We start from the raw sequence: 17,382 nt of genomic DNA on the forward strand, positions 1-17,382 counted from the left end.
AGTATAGGGAACATAATTTTAAGACTGCATATTACTTGTTTTTCAAAGAATATTAAATATCCAAGACTTTGAAAGTAGAATCAGAAGGGAGAAAAGGACCCCCCCTCCAAAAAAAAAAAACCCAGAAAAGGTGAGGGGGTGGGGATGAAAAGAATTCAGAAACAATTTGGTTCCATTTTAGTTAAAGTGGATTTTAAAATAAGAGAGTAAGCCCATGAAATTTCTTTGGGAGGAGAACAAAACTTCCATCTTCTTGCAGAGATTAAGGCAGTAAAAGGAATCTGAGAAACAGCCGGTTCAATTACGACGAAGTCTGCCTGCTTTCCTGGTTTTACATTGAGTTTCAATGCAGAAAGACAACAAATGTGGGTGATAAAATTGTGTTAGACACTCCATGATAGCTCTGGGCGGGCGAGGGCAGTCTCTTGTTTTGAAGAATCCAGATGGAGCCAAACTTAGAAATTTTGGTCAATACACGGTCTAGGCTCTGGAAGAAGTCACTCTGCTCCTTCCACTGCTGTTGTGGAAATAGGTTTCACGTAGTACGGACCTTCACTCAGGTAAGTTCTGAGCCTCAAATAATTCGGGTTCCCAAAGATTTCTGCAATTGTCTTGGAATTGGCAAGTGCTTTCACCAGTTCATACTTAGCATCCTTCGAAGCTTTGTCATGCTCCACGGACCGATCCATCACATATTCTACGAAACCTGGACTGTTGAACATAAGTTTCTGAGCCCAGGGTTGGTTTGCAATGGCCTGAAATGGAAGGGGGAAAAGAACACAATTCTGCTGAGTCTTAAGAAGTTAGGTGTGTTAATGGAATGGCACAAACCTTAGAAAAAAATCTGGCAACACAAACTTTAAAAATGTTACTTTTTACCTAAGTAAATTCCTAAAACTCTAACTTAAGAAAATACTCAAAATATTTTTTAAAGTTCTGTATACAAAGATGCTCATTACAGTGTGGAAGGTACACTATAAATCCCTTGTAGTGGGAAGATGGGTTAGTAAATTATGATATATAGCAATAAAAAATTAAAAATAAAGTATATATTAAGAATAATGTTGATAAAGATGGGAAAGTCTGTTATATGAAAAGAGCAGATCCAAATTACACACGCGGCATAATCACCACGATGGGAAAATATCGGCTAGAGAAGGAAAGGCGACCGTAAAGAAGCTCGTTCACGTGCACAAGAGTGTATTTTTGAGAATGTTCACTGTAGCATCATTTGTGATGGATGCTATCTAAATCTTCATTTACCGGAGAATGACACATTGCGGCTACACAATGAAATGCTGATGACTTTCCAATTGCCTCTTTTAGTACAGACAAATCTTAAAAGCATGCTAAAGAGAAAAAGCAAATTGCAGATGATATGAAGAGCATGATACCATTTGTAAAGTTCAAGAATATCTGAAATACTGTATTTTAAGGATATATGCATAAGCAGTAAAAGTATGAAATCACACATGCGCTCGTAAACCCTGAACTCACGGCAGTGCAGACGCTGAGAAAGCGAGGAAGGGGAAGTGAGTCAGGCCGAGGTAGCAAGGTAAGACCGTGTCTGAACGTTTTCCCCAGTACACAGACAGACACTAAGACCAACGCTGACACCAGCACCGAAACAGGTGTGCTGTGTGCTTAAAACCCTGCTACTTCTCAATCTCTTCCAAATTTAAAAGTAATGAATAAGCAACTTTTATAATCAAAAATATTTTTTAAAACCTTAGTACTATATTTTAACAAGGAACAACTAAGCTTACAGCCTGTCTCTTCCCTTCAAAATGTGCTCTGCAGCCCATCAGCATCGGCATCACCTGGGAACTTGTTAGAAACTGAGACTTTCACGCTGTATCCCAGAACCGCTGACTGAGACTCTGCATCGCAACAACCTTACAGTGTGAGAAACATCCACCTATTTAACAATATTTGAGGATGGGGGGGGTTTGAAATAAAAACAGCTGCCCCAACCAGTAAATCAAAAATTGTTTCTACAACTATGGCTGAGTAAGTGAATGTAAGGTAGAAGAGTAGGAAAAAATAAAGCAATATAGAGATCTTTCAATTGTGTTCGCAGCCGCCGCCGCGCCGCCGCCGCTCTCCAACACCAGCGCCGTCTCTAGCTCGCCGAGCTCCAGCCGAAGGAGAAGGGGGGTAAGTAAGGAGGTCTCTATACCATGGCTCGTACAAAGCAGACTGCCCGCAAATCGACCGGTGGTAAAGCACCGAGGAAGCAACTCGCTACAAAAGCCGCTCGCAAGAGTGCGCCTTCTACTAGAGGGGTGAAGAAACCTCATCGTTACAGGCCTGGTACTGTGGCACTCCGTGAAATTAGACGTTATCAGAAGTCCACTGAACCTCTGATTCGCAAACTTCCCTTCCAGCGTCTGGTGCGGGAAATTGCTCAGGACTTCAAAACAGATCTGCGCTTCCAGAGTGCAGCTATTGGTGCTTTGCAGGAGCCAAGTGAGGCCTATCTGGTTGGCCTTTTTGAAGACACCAACCTGTGTGCTATCCATGCCAAACGTGTAACAATTATGCCAAAAGACATCCAGGTAGCATGCCGCATACGTGGAGAACGTGCTTAAGAATCCACTATGATGGGAAACATTTCATTCCTTAAAAAAAAAATCTCTTCTTCCTACTATCGGTAGTTCTGAACGTTAGATATTTTTTTTCCATGGGGTCAAAAGGTACCTAAGTATATGATTGCAAGTGGAAAATAGGGGACAGAAATCAGGTATTGGCAGTTTTTCCATTTTCATTTGTGTGTGAATTTTTAATATAAATGCGGGGACATAAAGCATTAATGAAAGTCAAAATGTTTCAGTGAACAAGTTTCAGCAGTTCAACTTTATAACAATTATAAATAAACCTGTTAAATTTTTCTGGACAATGCCAGCATTTGGATTTTTTTAAAGCAAGTAAATTTCTTACTGACTGCAACTGAATGGTGTTTGGAGCATTTTTATCATGCAGTAGATTCCATCCATTCACTATACTTTTCTAACTGAGTTGTCCTACATGCAAGCACATGTTTTTAATGTTCTCTGTCTTCTGTGCTGTTCCTGTAAGTTTGCTATTAAAATACATTAAACTATAAAAAAAAAAAAGCAATATAGACTGGGCTTCCCAGGTGGCTCAGTGGTAAAGAATCAGCCCGTCAATGGAGGAGATGTGGGTTAGATCCCTGGGTGGGGAAGATCCCCTGGAGAAAGAAATGGCAACCCACTCCAGTATTCTAGCCTGGGGAACCCCATGGACAGAGCCTGGCGAGTTACAATCCATGGGGTCACAAAACAGCCAAGCGCGACTTAGCGACTAAAACAAGAATACCAGTGCGAGAGCCAAAATGCCCATCACAGTGGCTACTAACAAGAGTGAAACAGTCTAAAAACCGCATTCTTGAAGTTGGCGGGTATTCTGTGTCCTTCAGGACGCAGACTGTATCACATCCTGGAGGAAGCCTTCCCTGTCTGGCCACCCCCTCTCCTGTTCCTTCCCTCTCCAGGCCAAGCATGCTACCTGAGATCCCATTGTTAAGATTACTAAAGGGCGTATTACTACATTTCCACCAGCCCAGGGAACCACAGTAAGTGCTGAAGCTACAAAGTTAAATCAGATATGGTTCCTATTTTTCAATAAACTCTGTTAACAGGTCAACAAACAAACATTTTCAACAAGTGTAATAAATAGAACACAGAGGCATAACCCTCACAACTGTAACTATACAATTAACTATATAATTATATTTACTGCCTGGGTCCCTCCATAGACAGGGAGCTGCACGAAAGGAAGGTCTTTGTCTATTTTGTTCACTGTTACATCCCCAGAACCTAACCTAGAAGCTCAATAAATATTTGCTGAATAAATTAGGAAATGCAAAGTAGGAAAGTCAGCATTGCTGAAGTCAACCTTATGAGTTTGGGCAAAGCTTGCTGAAAAGATACCTGAGCTAGCCCTTGGAAGAATAAATAGAAGTTAACAAGCAGAGTCAGGGAAGAGTGCTGCCTGCAGAGAATACATGAGGGTCCAGAGATATGACTGGAGCAGTCCCGTTATCACTAGAGCATCCAGGACCGAAAGGGAACGGCAGGAAATTAGGCTGCGGGAAGACCAGCGCTAGGACAGTAAGGGCTTGCTTGATGGCAGGTAAGGACTCTGGAGTTAACTGTGATCCCTGGGTACCCCAAACATTTGCCACGGCATCTAATAGCTTTCACCAAAACAATCTGTTCACACGTTTGTCTCCCTCATTAGTCTACACTAATAGCAGAGGGCAGAAACTTGCGGGCTCACCGTAAGCACTCAAGTGTTAGAGGGGCAGAGTCCCAGAAGGTCCCGTGGAAAAGAAGAGGCTGCCTACCGTGAACACTTTTAAGGCGGCACAGTGTAGCTCAGGGAAGGGTTGGTTACTGATGCCACGGAAGAGCTCCAGTGGGTCCCGAGACAAAGAAGAAAACCAGGACTCTGCCATCCTCAGGAGGTCGTCAGTCTGCTGCTCAGGCTACACGAGACAAGAGGAAAATCTCAAGACACTAGGAAGCGGGGAAACCTGGGTTCTGATCACACCCTGCCATTAACCAGCTGGGTGGTCTCTGCCAAGTCTGGAGCACTCTTCCCCAAGCACAGCCCTGACTTCCCCCAGATTTGTTTTGGCTTGCTTTTTCGTTTTGTTTCGATGGGGTTGATTAAGCAATCTCTAGGGTCGTCTCCAGCTCTAATACTCTATGATTCCCCTTTAACTTAAAAAAAATGTCACTAGTCATATAAAGAAGGATATCTTCTTTCACTAAGAGTGAGAAAGATGGCATTTATTTGGTCAAAATTTAGAGTAAGTTAACTAGTATTATACAGATTTATTCTCCCCCAAATATCCCATTGTCCATTTCCCAAACCGCTTACTGGTAAATAAAAAAGAGATGACAATGCATCCAAACATCTGATTTTGAGCTCTGTTGTGGCATTCTTTGCTTGATATCCTATTTTCATGAGCAAGCGTTCAAAGCGAGTTCCTTTGAAGAAAAACAAGATACTTTTTATTGTGGTAAAATACACGTCACATAAAATTTATCATTTATCCATTTTTAAAAGGATACATTCACACTGTTGTGCAACCATTACCCCATCCACCTCGAGAACATTATCACCACCTCAAACTGCACTCACTGAATAACAACTTCCCTTTCCCCCTGTCCCCTGGTAACCACTATTCCACTCTGTCTCTGCGAATCTGACTCGTCCAGGTACGCCGTGTAAGTGGAATCATACAGAACCTGTCTTTTTGTGTTGGCTTATTTCACTTAGCACTGTATCTTCAAGGTTCCCCCATGTTGTAGCATGCGTCAGAATTACACTCCTTTAAAAGACTGAATAATATTCCTCTGAATGTATATCTACCACATTTTGTTTATCCATTCACTCATCATGACTTGTTTCTACCCTTTGTGGTTACTGTGAATGATGCGATTAGTGAACACAGGTGTGTCTATGTAAGCCCCTGCTCTCGATATACCTGGAAGCGGCATTGCTGGACCATATGGTGATTCTGTGTTTAATTTTTGAGGAACCACCATAGTGTTTCCACAGCAGCTGCACCATTTTATATTCCCACCAGATGTGCACAAGCATTCCCATTTTTCACATCCTTGTTATTTTGTTTAAAAAACAACAACAACACAATAGCCATCCTAATGGGTGTTAAGTGAACAATGAGATTTCATATGCAATACAACATCTAGAAGTTAAAGTGTAGAGATCTGGGATCAATGGACCTGGATTTGAGTAGCAGCTGCCCCACAATCTGAATGATCTTAAAAAACTTTTTTAACCTCTCTGAGTTTCAGCTACTTTATCTATAAGATGAGAGTGACACTAGTGTGTTCTCTGCACTACTGTAAGAGGCTTATATGTTATAGGTACGAGCACTTGGAAAAGGACCTATAACATGGATATTAGCTATGAAACACAACAGCACATATATTAGTAATTTTTAACATCTATTTCACAAGGGTTTTAACAGTGTTGTGCATTTTTTTTGGTGCGTGGAATTCACAGTACTTGCTAGATATCCATGGTTGTGCCATAAAAGTATCACTCTTGGCATAAAATCTTGTAACATATTTTTGTTTACCTTCCTTGACATATAAATATTAAACAAAGGTGTCTTTTCATTAAATACGAACAACCCTGAGAAATATTAACAGTTGTTATGCTGTTTTTCTATGAGGAAAATGAAGCCGAGAGCAGTGAAGTGAATATGAGAAGCTGAAAAAGCTACATCAATGTTAGAACTGGGACATAAAGCCAGGTCTTTCTGACTCCAGACTACAGTCTCTGTACCATGAATACTATTTAAAAAGATGTAGAAGGGAAACAGTGTTTGATCCAGTTAAGTTAAAAAAAAAATTCAGTAATTATTATGAGACTTTTTAGCGGTTAGTCACAGGTCATGCTAAGAAGACTGTCCTATAAAACCAGCTTCTACAATGAAGTTAAGCATAGCAGCAAATTAATTCTTATTTTTAAAAAAAGAGAGAGAGAGCGCACCTTAAGGAAAACCAAAACAAGTCATACCAACCTGTTTTCTGTAAAACTTGTTTTCCTTCAACATTGGATCCCAGAATTCCAATTGTGTCCACTGCTACACCAATCATGGTGGGGTCTTGACTTTCTGTCATTTCAAAGACCTTTTCCACAAAGACAGGATAACGCTCACAGATCTGTTGAGGACTATCCATTATGGCCAGGTTTCCAAAGAACTTCACAAACCCTGAAGATAAGTGTATTTTAATAGAGAAAGAAGACAACACAAATTGTGGGCCCCACATTTTCACGGGACAGTAATAACCTTCAGGCCAGAAAGGGGAGAAAGGTTATGGTGCTGTGCTGCCCAGAAACCAGACAGGCCACAAGAAGTTACTGAAGGATCTGTGCGGTCCTGAGGGAACAGAGACCCCAGGGTGTCAGCTGATCTGAGTCTGAACACTGAAGCACTGTCATCAGCAAAAAGGAGAAGAGAACGAGGACCCATGGAATCAGAGGAAGGCAAGTCTGGAGTCATTTTCAGGAAGAAAATTTTAAACAGAGACATTCATCAATGAAATAAGCAAGGCTCTCTAAAATAAACCTTCAATTTCTGAAAGTGCTCAAGAAAAACTAACCAACCATGTCCTAGAATAGAATGACTAGAACAATTCTATATTAAAGATTTCAACTCAAGCTTTGACAACTCTGTGAAACATACTGTAAATGTCATTCTGGTAGTTTTATTTATGACTCTTCTGACTGAGGGTCAAGGGAAACATCCTAATGCTCTAAATAGCAACATTTCTTGAAAATCAGAATCAACAGCATGTGGCTCCCAGAGCAAGATTCCACTTCATTAAGGGCCTATGGGCATCATCTTGAGAAAACTGGCTCTAAAGAAAACAACTCTTGGCCTCCCCTGTCAAAGAGTAATTCTGAATCAAAACACACACTGTCAATTCCACAAGTATTTCTTACCTGGCAAATAGAAGCTAGAGAAAGGGTCTGCATCTGCCCCAACGATTATGTTAGAAATCTGATCAATGACTCCTTCTTGAGCAAGGTACTGTCGTCCATGGTGAGTACAGGCCAGCGATGTCACCATTTCTATACAGGTGGCTCTGAAACGCCAAGGTTTTGCATATGACAGACAGTTTATAAACTGTTTTTATACAGGTTATTTTATTTAATTCTTCCCACCAAATGTGAAAGGTCAATGATCCTGGATCTCCTTTTCAGATGAGGACAGAAGGATGAGAAAATTGTAACTTGTCCAGAAACACAATCGTACTGTTTTTCCGAGGCAGTTATGACTCAAACCGTGGTCTTCTAATACGAGACCCACAGCTGCGCCTTGTTTCCATTATAACACAACCCTCCTCAAAGAGTTTCTAAACCTATGTTTTATTTTGTAATGTCAAACATGACTATTTTTTTTTTAACACAATTACTTCTACCACATATTTAAAAAATAATTCTTTGGTATCATTTAAAGCCTAACCATGAAAAAATTTCCTCATATAACTAAAACAAGTATTTTTATAGTTGATCCTAAGATATATTAACTATTTGCAAGTTTTTTTTCCTATGTCACTGACTCTGATACTAAGTTAAAGAAACTTAACAAAATAATTTCCTTATTATGAAAGCTCTGAAACAACCTAACTCCAATGTTTTGAGACAGCATTAACTGAGGACTGGTTTATACATGTGAGTTTAACAAATTCAGTCACAATTAAAGAACAGAGGACAATCAGAAAATCATTTAAGAAAAGGAAAACAAAGTCCTGTGTACACAAAGGTAACCATAGTGCTCTTATAACAGCAAAATATTTGAAACAAACCAAGTGTTTAGGAGTGAGGAGGTGTTGGTAAATTGTGGAACATTCAAGGAAACACTTGGCAGATATCAAAGGGGACTCGAGGAGGAGTAGGGAGCTGGGAATAGAGACTGGAACTAACATTTCTCAATATAGAGCCTATATCAGCTGTTGTACTAGTCTCTATGGTTAATTAACTTAATCCTCATTTTCAGAGTTGTCATTCACATTTAATGCTGTAAATGACAACATTTACAGAGTTGTTATCAAGCTCAGTTCAGTTCAGTTGCTCAGTCGTGTCCAACTCTTTGCGACCCCATGGACTGTAGCACGCCAGGCCTCCCCATCCATCACCAATTCCTGGAGTCTACCCAAACTCATGTCGGTGATCCCATCCAACCATCTCATCCTCTGGCGTCCCCTTCTCCTCCTGCTCTCAATCTTTCCCAGCATCAGAGTCTTTTCAAATGAGTCAGCTCTTCACTTCAGGTGGCCAAAGTATTGGAGTTTCAGCTTCAACATCAGTCCTGCTGATGAACACCCAGGACTGATCTCCTTTCGGATGGACTGGATGGATCTCCTTGCAGTACAAGGGACTCTCAAGAGTCTTCTCCAACACCACTGCTCAAAAGCATCAATTCTTCAGCACTCAGCTTTCTTTATAGTCCAACTCTCACATCCATACATGACTACTGGAAAAACCATAGCTTTGACTAGACAGAACTTTGCTGACAAAGTAATATCTCTGCTTTTTAATTTGCTGTCTAGGTTGGTCATAACTTTCCTTCTAAGGAGTAAGCGTCTTTTAATTTCATGGCTGCAGTCACCATCTGCAGTGATTTTGGAGCCCCCCAAAATAAAGTCTGACACTGTTTCCACTGTTTCCCCATATATTTTCCATGAAGTGATGGGACCAGATGCCATGATCTTCGTTTTCTGAATGTTGAGCTTTAAGCCAACTTTTTCACTCTCCTCTTTCACTTTCATCAAGAGGCTTTTTAGTTCCTCTTCACTTTCTGCCATAAGGGTGCTGTCATCTGCATATCTGAGGTTATTGATATTTCTCCCAGCAATCTTGATTCCAGCTTGTGCTTCCTCCATCCCAGCGTTTCTCATGATGTAGTCTGCATAGAAGTTAAATAAGCAGGGTGACAATATACAGCCTTAATGTACTCCTTTTCCTATTTGGAACCAGTCTGTTGTTCCATGTCCAGTTCTTACTGCTGCTTCCTGACCTGCATACAGGTTTCTCAAGAGGCAGGTCAGGTGGTCTGGTATTCCCATCCCTTTTAGAATTTTTCATAGTTTACTGTGATCCACACAGTCAAAGGCTTTGGAATAGTCAATAAAGCAGAAATAGATGTTTTTCTGGAAGTCTCTTGCTTTTTCCATGATCCAGCAGATGTTGGCAATTCGATCGCTGGTTCCTCTGCCTTTTTTGAAACCAGCTTGAACATCTGGAAGTTCACAGTTCACGTATTGCTGAAGCCTGGCTTGGAGAATTTTGGGCATTACTTTGCTAGCATGTGAGATGAGTGCAATTGTGTGGTAGTTTGAGTGTTCTTTGGCATTGCCTTTCTTTGGGATTGGAATGAAAAGTGACCTTTTTCAGTCCTGTGGCCCCTGCTGAGTTTTCTAAATTTGCTGGCATACATGTTGTTGTCATCAAGGAGATGAGGAAAACTCAGGTGCAGAAAGGTTACAATAATCTAAGGTCAAACAGCTACTTAGTAGTAGGGATGCATGCAAACCAAGTCTCTCACTCATTTTCAAGAGGCCAAGTTTTATTCTGTCATGCTGTAGTGCTATTACTTAACAACATCAAAACATATGCATGTCGGGAATTCTCTGTTAGTCCAGCAGTTCAGAGTCAGCGCTTTCACAGCCTAGGGCCTGGGTTCAATCCCTGGTCAGGGAACTAAGATTCCATAAGCTGCACAGCGTGGCCAAAAGAAACAAGCAAAGAAACAAAATATATATGTATATGCAATGGGGTTCCCTGGTGGCTCAGACAGTAAAGAATCTACCTGCCAAGGAAAAAATCTGGGTTCGATCCGTGGGTCAGGAAGATCCCTGGAGAAAGATGTGGCTACCCGCTTCAATATTTTTGTCTGGAGAATTCAATGGACAGAGAAGCCTAGTGGGCTACAGTCCATGGGGTTACCAAGAGTCAGGCACAACTGACTGACTCTCACTTTACTTTCCCTGGTGGCTCAGTGGTTAAGAATTCACCCATCAATGCAGGGAACTCAGGCTCAACCCCTGAGTCAGGAAGATCCCCTGGAGAAGGAAATGGCAACCCACTCCAGTGTTCTTACCTGGGAAATTCCATGGACAGAGGAGGCTGGAAGGCTATAGTCCATGGGGTCACGAAAGAGTCAGACACAGCTTAGCAACTAAACAACCATATATGCGTGCGTGTGCACACACCCCCCCCCCATGTGCATGCTAACATGTTAAGCAATACAAAAGCTACCATGTGGTTGGCACCTTCTAAAGTGCACACAGGCCTAACGACAGGGAATGGTTATTCAAAAGGAGCTAAACTGTCATGAAGGGCTTTGCTAAGTTCCAGTATGTTGTGATCACATAAGTTGAGCCGTGTTCTAAATGCCCCTTCTTCAGGACATACATCGGTCCGGAGATTGCAACCTGAGCATAGGATCCAGGCAGGGGAGGTCATGCTAGCCCTTAGGTTGTCTCCTGGCTCTCCAGAAGACATTTTGCTTTAAGAACTTTCTCCATCAACATACCTGACCAGCACATCCTCACCAGTCAGTTCTCGGAGGAGCTGGGTTACCAACCCGCTGGTGGTACAGTAGTTCAAAGATTCTGGTGACACAGAAGAAATCTCCACAATTAGCTGAGAGAAAAGAATAGAAAAAGCAGAAAGGTGAAAAGAGCACCAAACTTGTTTGTTAGATGGCATTTCAAGTTTAATGCAGGGCTATGAAGTATATTACATACTGGTACAAATTACATATGTACATTACATATGTACATATTACATTCTGTCAGTAATTCAGTTACTCATTCCACAGGTGTGTTCTGAGGGCTTACTGAGAGACCTGGGACACCAAGGATCCTAAGCAGAGGAATGGAAGAATCGGATTCCGCCTTTAGAAGGTCATCCTGACTGCACGTGGCAACAGACAAGCAGCGCCAAAGCAAGCTGGCAGACCCGTCTCGGGGAAAACCCAGCACTCCAGGTGAGAGGCACTGGTGGCTTAAGGCCAGGGCTGTGGCAGCTACACCAAGGAAGAGAAGTGCGTGAGCCTGACTAAAACCGATGCAGTGTGATGACTGACTGGATACGTGGTAGGGAGGAGATGGCCTCAGAGGATGAGCTGGAGGTCCAATATCCAGCTGTGTGGGCTGTGAGCCAGCGTCCCTTTGTTGCTGCTGTGTCCCTTTAGGGGTATGAGGTGAATGGAGAGAATCAGGGTTTGTTTTGAACATGAGCATGGCCTAGCTTGCCTTCACAAACCCCAACAATTCAAAGTTCAACAGAGGTTAAGGACTCAGGACACCAAGAAGAAATGGCTATATAAATAGAAGGAAAACAAAGATTCTCACATGTTAAGACACGCAACGTAATTCCCCCTTCAGACTGTTCTGAAGAGGGAATTAGACTATAGAAGGTTCATTTTGAATACAGAGTCTACTAACTGAATGGTCTTGGGTAAATGACTCCATTAATAGTGAGATTAATGATAATGAAGTATAGGATTTACTGTGAGAACTGAAGACAGTACAGATGAGAGGATTCAGCACACTGCTCAGTACAGAGCTTCTTCTTACTAGCACTACTATGCTAATTTTTTCAAAGCGTAATCTCAATGGTATCTCCTCTATTATATCAGTAGTATTTAGTGAAAGTGAAAGACGCTCAGTAGTGTCCGACTCTTTGTGACTCATGGACTATACAGTCCATGGAATTCTCCAGGCCAGAATATTGGAGTGGGTAGCCTTTCCCTTCTCCAGGGGATCTTCCTAACCCAGGGACAGAACCCAGGTCTCCCACATTGCAGGCGACATAAACATTTTTTATATGACTGTCTCACACACTAGGCTGGGAGTTCATCTCTACATTGTTAGCGACTAGTATGTTAGGGCCCAACACAGACTATACACTCAATAAATACATGTTAAATGAGCCATCTTGCCTTTTTATGTAAGCCCTACTGTATTCTGAATTACAGGCACCAGTGAGTATGCTTTCAGTCTTACCTCATAGACTCTATACCGAACAATGTCATTTGTTTTCATGACACTTTTCAAATCATCCAGCAGATTACTTTCAAATAAAGCCTCCAGTCCAGCTTGGGTCAGTGATATTTTTGACAAGGATTTAATGGCCTTATAAGGAAAGAAAACATCTGTTAAGTAGTCAAAATGCCAAACCATATTTTCTACTTCCTAAGACTGAAGTGAAAATTAGTATATGGAATGCACCTTATCCAAAGAGCATTCACTACATTTTACGTATAATTACTTATAATTGGAAAAGATACACTGTATTTTCAATAGAAAATAGAAAGTTTCTTATTAAGCAACCCAACTTATGTAAGCTCTATGATGGATAATTCAGACATGTGTATTCTAGAAAATAAAAGGGGTTTACTAGCTTTTTTTTTTTGACAACCATTTATTTATTTGATCCCATCGATATGAGGTTGCAAATTCAATTACAGAAATCATTAATTCTAAACCTTCACCTCTCAATCCAGAAGGCCTGTTTTTTAGGACATCGTCATTGCATGTTTAGGCGATGGTTGTAGCTGACTCACCGTTTTAGCTACAGACAGATTCTCTCCACCAATACAATAAACAATTTGTTTCAGTAATTCAGCATTATTTAGAATCTCAGTAACAGCATCAGAATTTTCAACAATCCTTCCAACCTGAAAGGAAAAAAACAACCAGAAATACTCTTCCAAGGCAGGGCAACATGGAAACACATGACAGTCAAATTTCCTTAGTGTACAGTTATTTTAGGAGTTACTGACTATAGCCATGAGTCATTAAAAATTCCGAATGACTCAGATTCATTAAAGTCAAACACACAGATGGCACAGTCACGTCTTTGAAAGAAAAAAACAAAGCAGGCGAGTTAAGGTTTGAGACACCTCAGTGAGCGAACACAGCACAAATCCACGTTCTGTCGGCTTTCAGTGGTGGTTAACTGCAAGGGCAGATTAACTTCTTTGGGCCTAACTTTTTCTCTGTCAAATAGGAATGCAATACTTAGCTGCAGGATCATAATAAAGATTAAATGAAACTTGAATAGGTAAAGCCAGAGTGTCTGCAAGGAAATGGTTAATGGGTAACTTGATACCTTCCCCTTTTCCTGAATAAATACTTTAGAGGAGAAAAGAAAAAACAGCAACTGAACATCTCTTGGAAAACTAACTGCTCAGCTTCTGTCCCTTCATGATAATTCTCAGCAGCAGCTCTTCAGCCAAACAGTAGCATTTTGGTTACCAGGCTGGTAAGAGTTACTGTCAATTTGTTGGAATTGTGACCTTGATAACAGTACTTCATCCATGCCACTATAATAAGACTTACCATGGCAATCTTTTTTTTTTTAGACTTGGGGCTCCTTGGAGGAAAGAAACAGGCTTTATTTAACAACTTTTGTATCAGGCATTTTACCATATACTAACATCATATGGTAAAATGTCTGACAAAAGCAACTCCATATTTGATGAAAAACTGATTCAGATGGTACTTATTGGAACTTCTTACTTCAGCTTGCATTCCCCAGTTATACTTAGCTACACACACTAGACTGGATAATTCTTACAGACAGAGAGAGCATGCATCTTCTTCACCTCTCTCTCTCTCTAGCACCCAACACAGAGCCTGGCCCAGGGCAGATGGTCACTAAACGCTGATTCCATTACGTGCTAGTAAAATATTCATACCTGGGACAGAGTGAGGATTTTTACAGAATCATTAGGGTGAGTCAGTCCCCTCTGCAGGTCAACCCTGAGGTTCCGGGCCACATGAACTGGCTCCAAAGCTTGCAGCAATCTCTCCAGGATGGATACACATAAAGTAGTCTGTTCCCTAGAGGAGACACCATAGATCCCATCAATTCCTGTCCCACCAGGTAGGAAGAGACAACCTAATCCTAAAGGAAATCAGTCCTGAACATTCACTGGAAGGACTGATGCTGAAGCTCCAATCCTGTGGCCACCTGATGTGAAGACCTGACATTGGAAAACACCCTGATGCTGGGAAAGCTTGCAGGAGGAGAAGGGGACGACAGAGGATGAGATGGTTGGAGGGCATCACCAACTCAACAGACACAAGTTTGAGCAAGCTCCGGGAGTTGGTCATGGACAGGGAGGCCTGGTGTGCTGCAATCCATGGGGTCACAGAGTCCAACACGACTAAGCAATTGAGCTGAAGTGAACAACCTTAGTATCTGACACCAAGCTTAATAAGGCTCTCCTCCGCACAGAGATTTCCCTTTGAAAGACCACTTCTACTAATTTATTCAACATTTACTAAGTATCTGTTATGTACCATGTCTGTGCTGCTGCTGCTGCTGCTGCTAAGTCGCATCAGTTGTGTCTGACTCTGTGCGACTCCACAGACGGAAGCCCACCAGGCTCCTCTATCCATGGGATTTCTAGGGAGACATATATATAATATATATACTCTCTAAGGATAAGATATATTCTCTGATCTCAAGGAGCTCATTTAATGGAAGACACAGAAAAATAGGCAACTATAATCCAGGTAGATAAAGGCTACAGGTTAGGGCTGAAAGCTGAAGGAGCTCAGAAAAGAAGATGGGATTCAGGGAAGGCCTCCCAGAGGGTAACACCTAAATGATACTTTAAGAAAACATGGGAGTTATCTAAGAGAAGTGTTCCAGGCAAAGGGGGTATGAGCACAAAGGAATACACAAAGGAATGAGACGGTGTTATGCATTCAAGGAACCACAGGTCACCTGGGATGATGGGGTAGGGGAGAAGTGGGGAGAAGGATGAACGACAGAGTGAAGCAGGAAAGACGCACAGAAGCTGGGCTCTGATAGGTCTTTCACGTCCTGCTATGGAATTTAGCCTTTTCCTAGAAAGCAACGGAAAGCCATTAAGTGGTTTAAAGCAGAGAAGGAACACAATGACATCTGACTTGTAGAAATCACTGCATCAGTTTTAGAGAAAAAACTTTCAGTTAGAAGTTATTTGATGGTGAGAGGTGATAAAGGAGCAAAAAGGAGGAAGTAACAGTGAGAAAGGAGAAGAGGGAAAAGATTCAAGAGCTATGAAGGAGGCAAATTAAGCAGAACTTGATGACTACCAGATGCAGATAGAGGTGTTTCACGAGTCATTTCCTTGTCTCTTAACAGGCCATAAAAATAAATGGGCACTCATATACTACTAACAGGAGTATATCGTTAAACTGTGCCTGTATAACAGGGAACTAAGCAATATACTAACACACGGCTCCACAGGTGGCACAGAGTCTGCCTGCCAATGCATGGCATGCAAGAGATGCAGGTTCAGTCCCTGGGTCGGGAAGATCCCCTGGAGAAGGAAAGGGAGACCTGCTCCAATTTTCTTGCCTGGAAAATTCCATGGACAGGGGAGCCTAAAAGGCTAGAGTCCTTGGGGTCGCAAAGAGTCAGACATGACTGAGCTCAGCAACACACAGCAATTCAAAGCAAATGAACATATCCTTTTAACTTAGTGACTGCACTTTGCACAATCAAGCCCAAGAGAGTAGTTAATTTTTTTATTCTCAAGATAAGTCAAAACGTATGTCCACACAATAACTGTACACCAATGTTCACAGACCCTGCTTGCCAGGGCTGGAGGAGGGATGAGGTGGGGAAGTAGAGTGATTGCCAATGGCTATAGGTTTCTGTGATTAAGCCTCTGACTGTGTGGATCACAGCAGCTATGGAAAATTCTTAGAGAGATGGGAATACCAGAGCACCTTACCTGTGGTCAGTTGAAACCGGACATGGAACAACCGACTCGTTCAAAATCGGGAAAGGAGTGTGACAAGGCTGTATACTGTCACCCTGCTTATTTAACTTACATGCAGAGTTCAGTTCAGTTGCTCAGTTGTGTCCAACTCTTTGGAACCCCATGGACTGCAGCACACTAGGCTTCCCTATCTATCACCAACTCCCAGAGCTTTCTCAAACTCATGTCCATTGACTCCGTGATGTCATCCAACCACCTCATCCTCTGTTGTCCCCTTCTCCTGATGCCTTCAATCTTTTCCAGCATCAGGGTCTTTTCCAATGAATCAGTTCTTTGCATCAAGTAGCCAAAATATTGGAGTTTCGGCTTCAGCATCGTCCTTCCAATGAATATTCTGGACTGATTTCCTTTAGGATGGATTGGGTGGATCTGCTTGCAGTCCAAGAGACTCTCAAGAGACTTCTCCAATACCACAGTTCAAAAGCATCAATTCTTCGGTGCTCAGCTTTCTTTATAGTCCAACTCTCACATCCATACACGACTACTGGAAAAACCACAGCCTTGACTAGACGGACCTTAGTCAGCAAAGTAATGTCTCTGCTTTTGAATATGCTATCTAGGTTGGTCATAGCTTTTCTTCCAAGAGCAAGGGTCTTTTAATTTCATGGCTATAGTCACCATCTACAGTGATTTTGGAGCCCCCCCAATATAGTCTGTCACTATTTCCATTGTTTCCCCATCTGTTTGCCATGAAGTGATGGGACCAGATGCCATGATCTTAGTTTTCTGAATGTTGAGCTTTAAGCCAGCTTTTTCACTCTCCTCTTTCATTTTCATCAAGAGACTCTTTAGTTCCTCTTCCGCTTTCTGCCATAAGGGTGGTATCATCTACATATCGAGGTTATTGATATTTCTCCCAGCAATCTTGATTCCAGCTTGTGCTTCTTCCAGTCCAGCGTTTCTCATGATGTACTCTGCATATAAGTTAAATAAGCAGGGTGACAATATATAGCCTTGATGTACTCGTTTCCTAGTTTAGAACCAGTCTGTTGTTTCATGTCCAGTTCTAACTGTTGCCTCTT

General features: G+C 41.7%; 1 protein-coding gene across 1 annotated transcript in view; it reads right to left on the minus strand.

Moving 5' to 3' along the window:
* PSMD5 (proteasome 26S subunit, non-ATPase 5) overlaps window positions 1-17,382 on the minus strand; it is a 21,179-nt gene continuing 3,797 nt past the window's right edge. The window contains exons 2-10 of the mRNA XM_052645295.1: window positions 14,279-14,423; window positions 13,142-13,255; window positions 12,582-12,710; window positions 11,105-11,214; window positions 7,510-7,652; window positions 6,584-6,775; window positions 4,909-5,018; window positions 4,370-4,510; window positions 1-755 (exon numbers count right to left, since the gene is read on the minus strand). Of these exons, the coding sequence (XP_052501255.1) occupies window positions 498-755; window positions 4,370-4,510; window positions 4,909-5,018; window positions 6,584-6,775; window positions 7,510-7,652; window positions 11,105-11,214; window positions 12,582-12,710; window positions 13,142-13,255; window positions 14,279-14,423 (1,342 nt within the window). The 3' untranslated portion in view covers window positions 1-497. The remainder of the gene's footprint in view (window positions 756-4,369; window positions 4,511-4,908; window positions 5,019-6,583; window positions 6,776-7,509; window positions 7,653-11,104; window positions 11,215-12,581; window positions 12,711-13,141; window positions 13,256-14,278; window positions 14,424-17,382) is intronic.

This window comes from Budorcas taxicolor, chromosome 8, assembly GCF_023091745.1.
Source record: "Budorcas taxicolor isolate Tak-1 chromosome 8, Takin1.1, whole genome shotgun sequence".
Taxonomy (NCBI): domain Eukaryota; kingdom Metazoa; phylum Chordata; class Mammalia; order Artiodactyla; family Bovidae; genus Budorcas; species Budorcas taxicolor.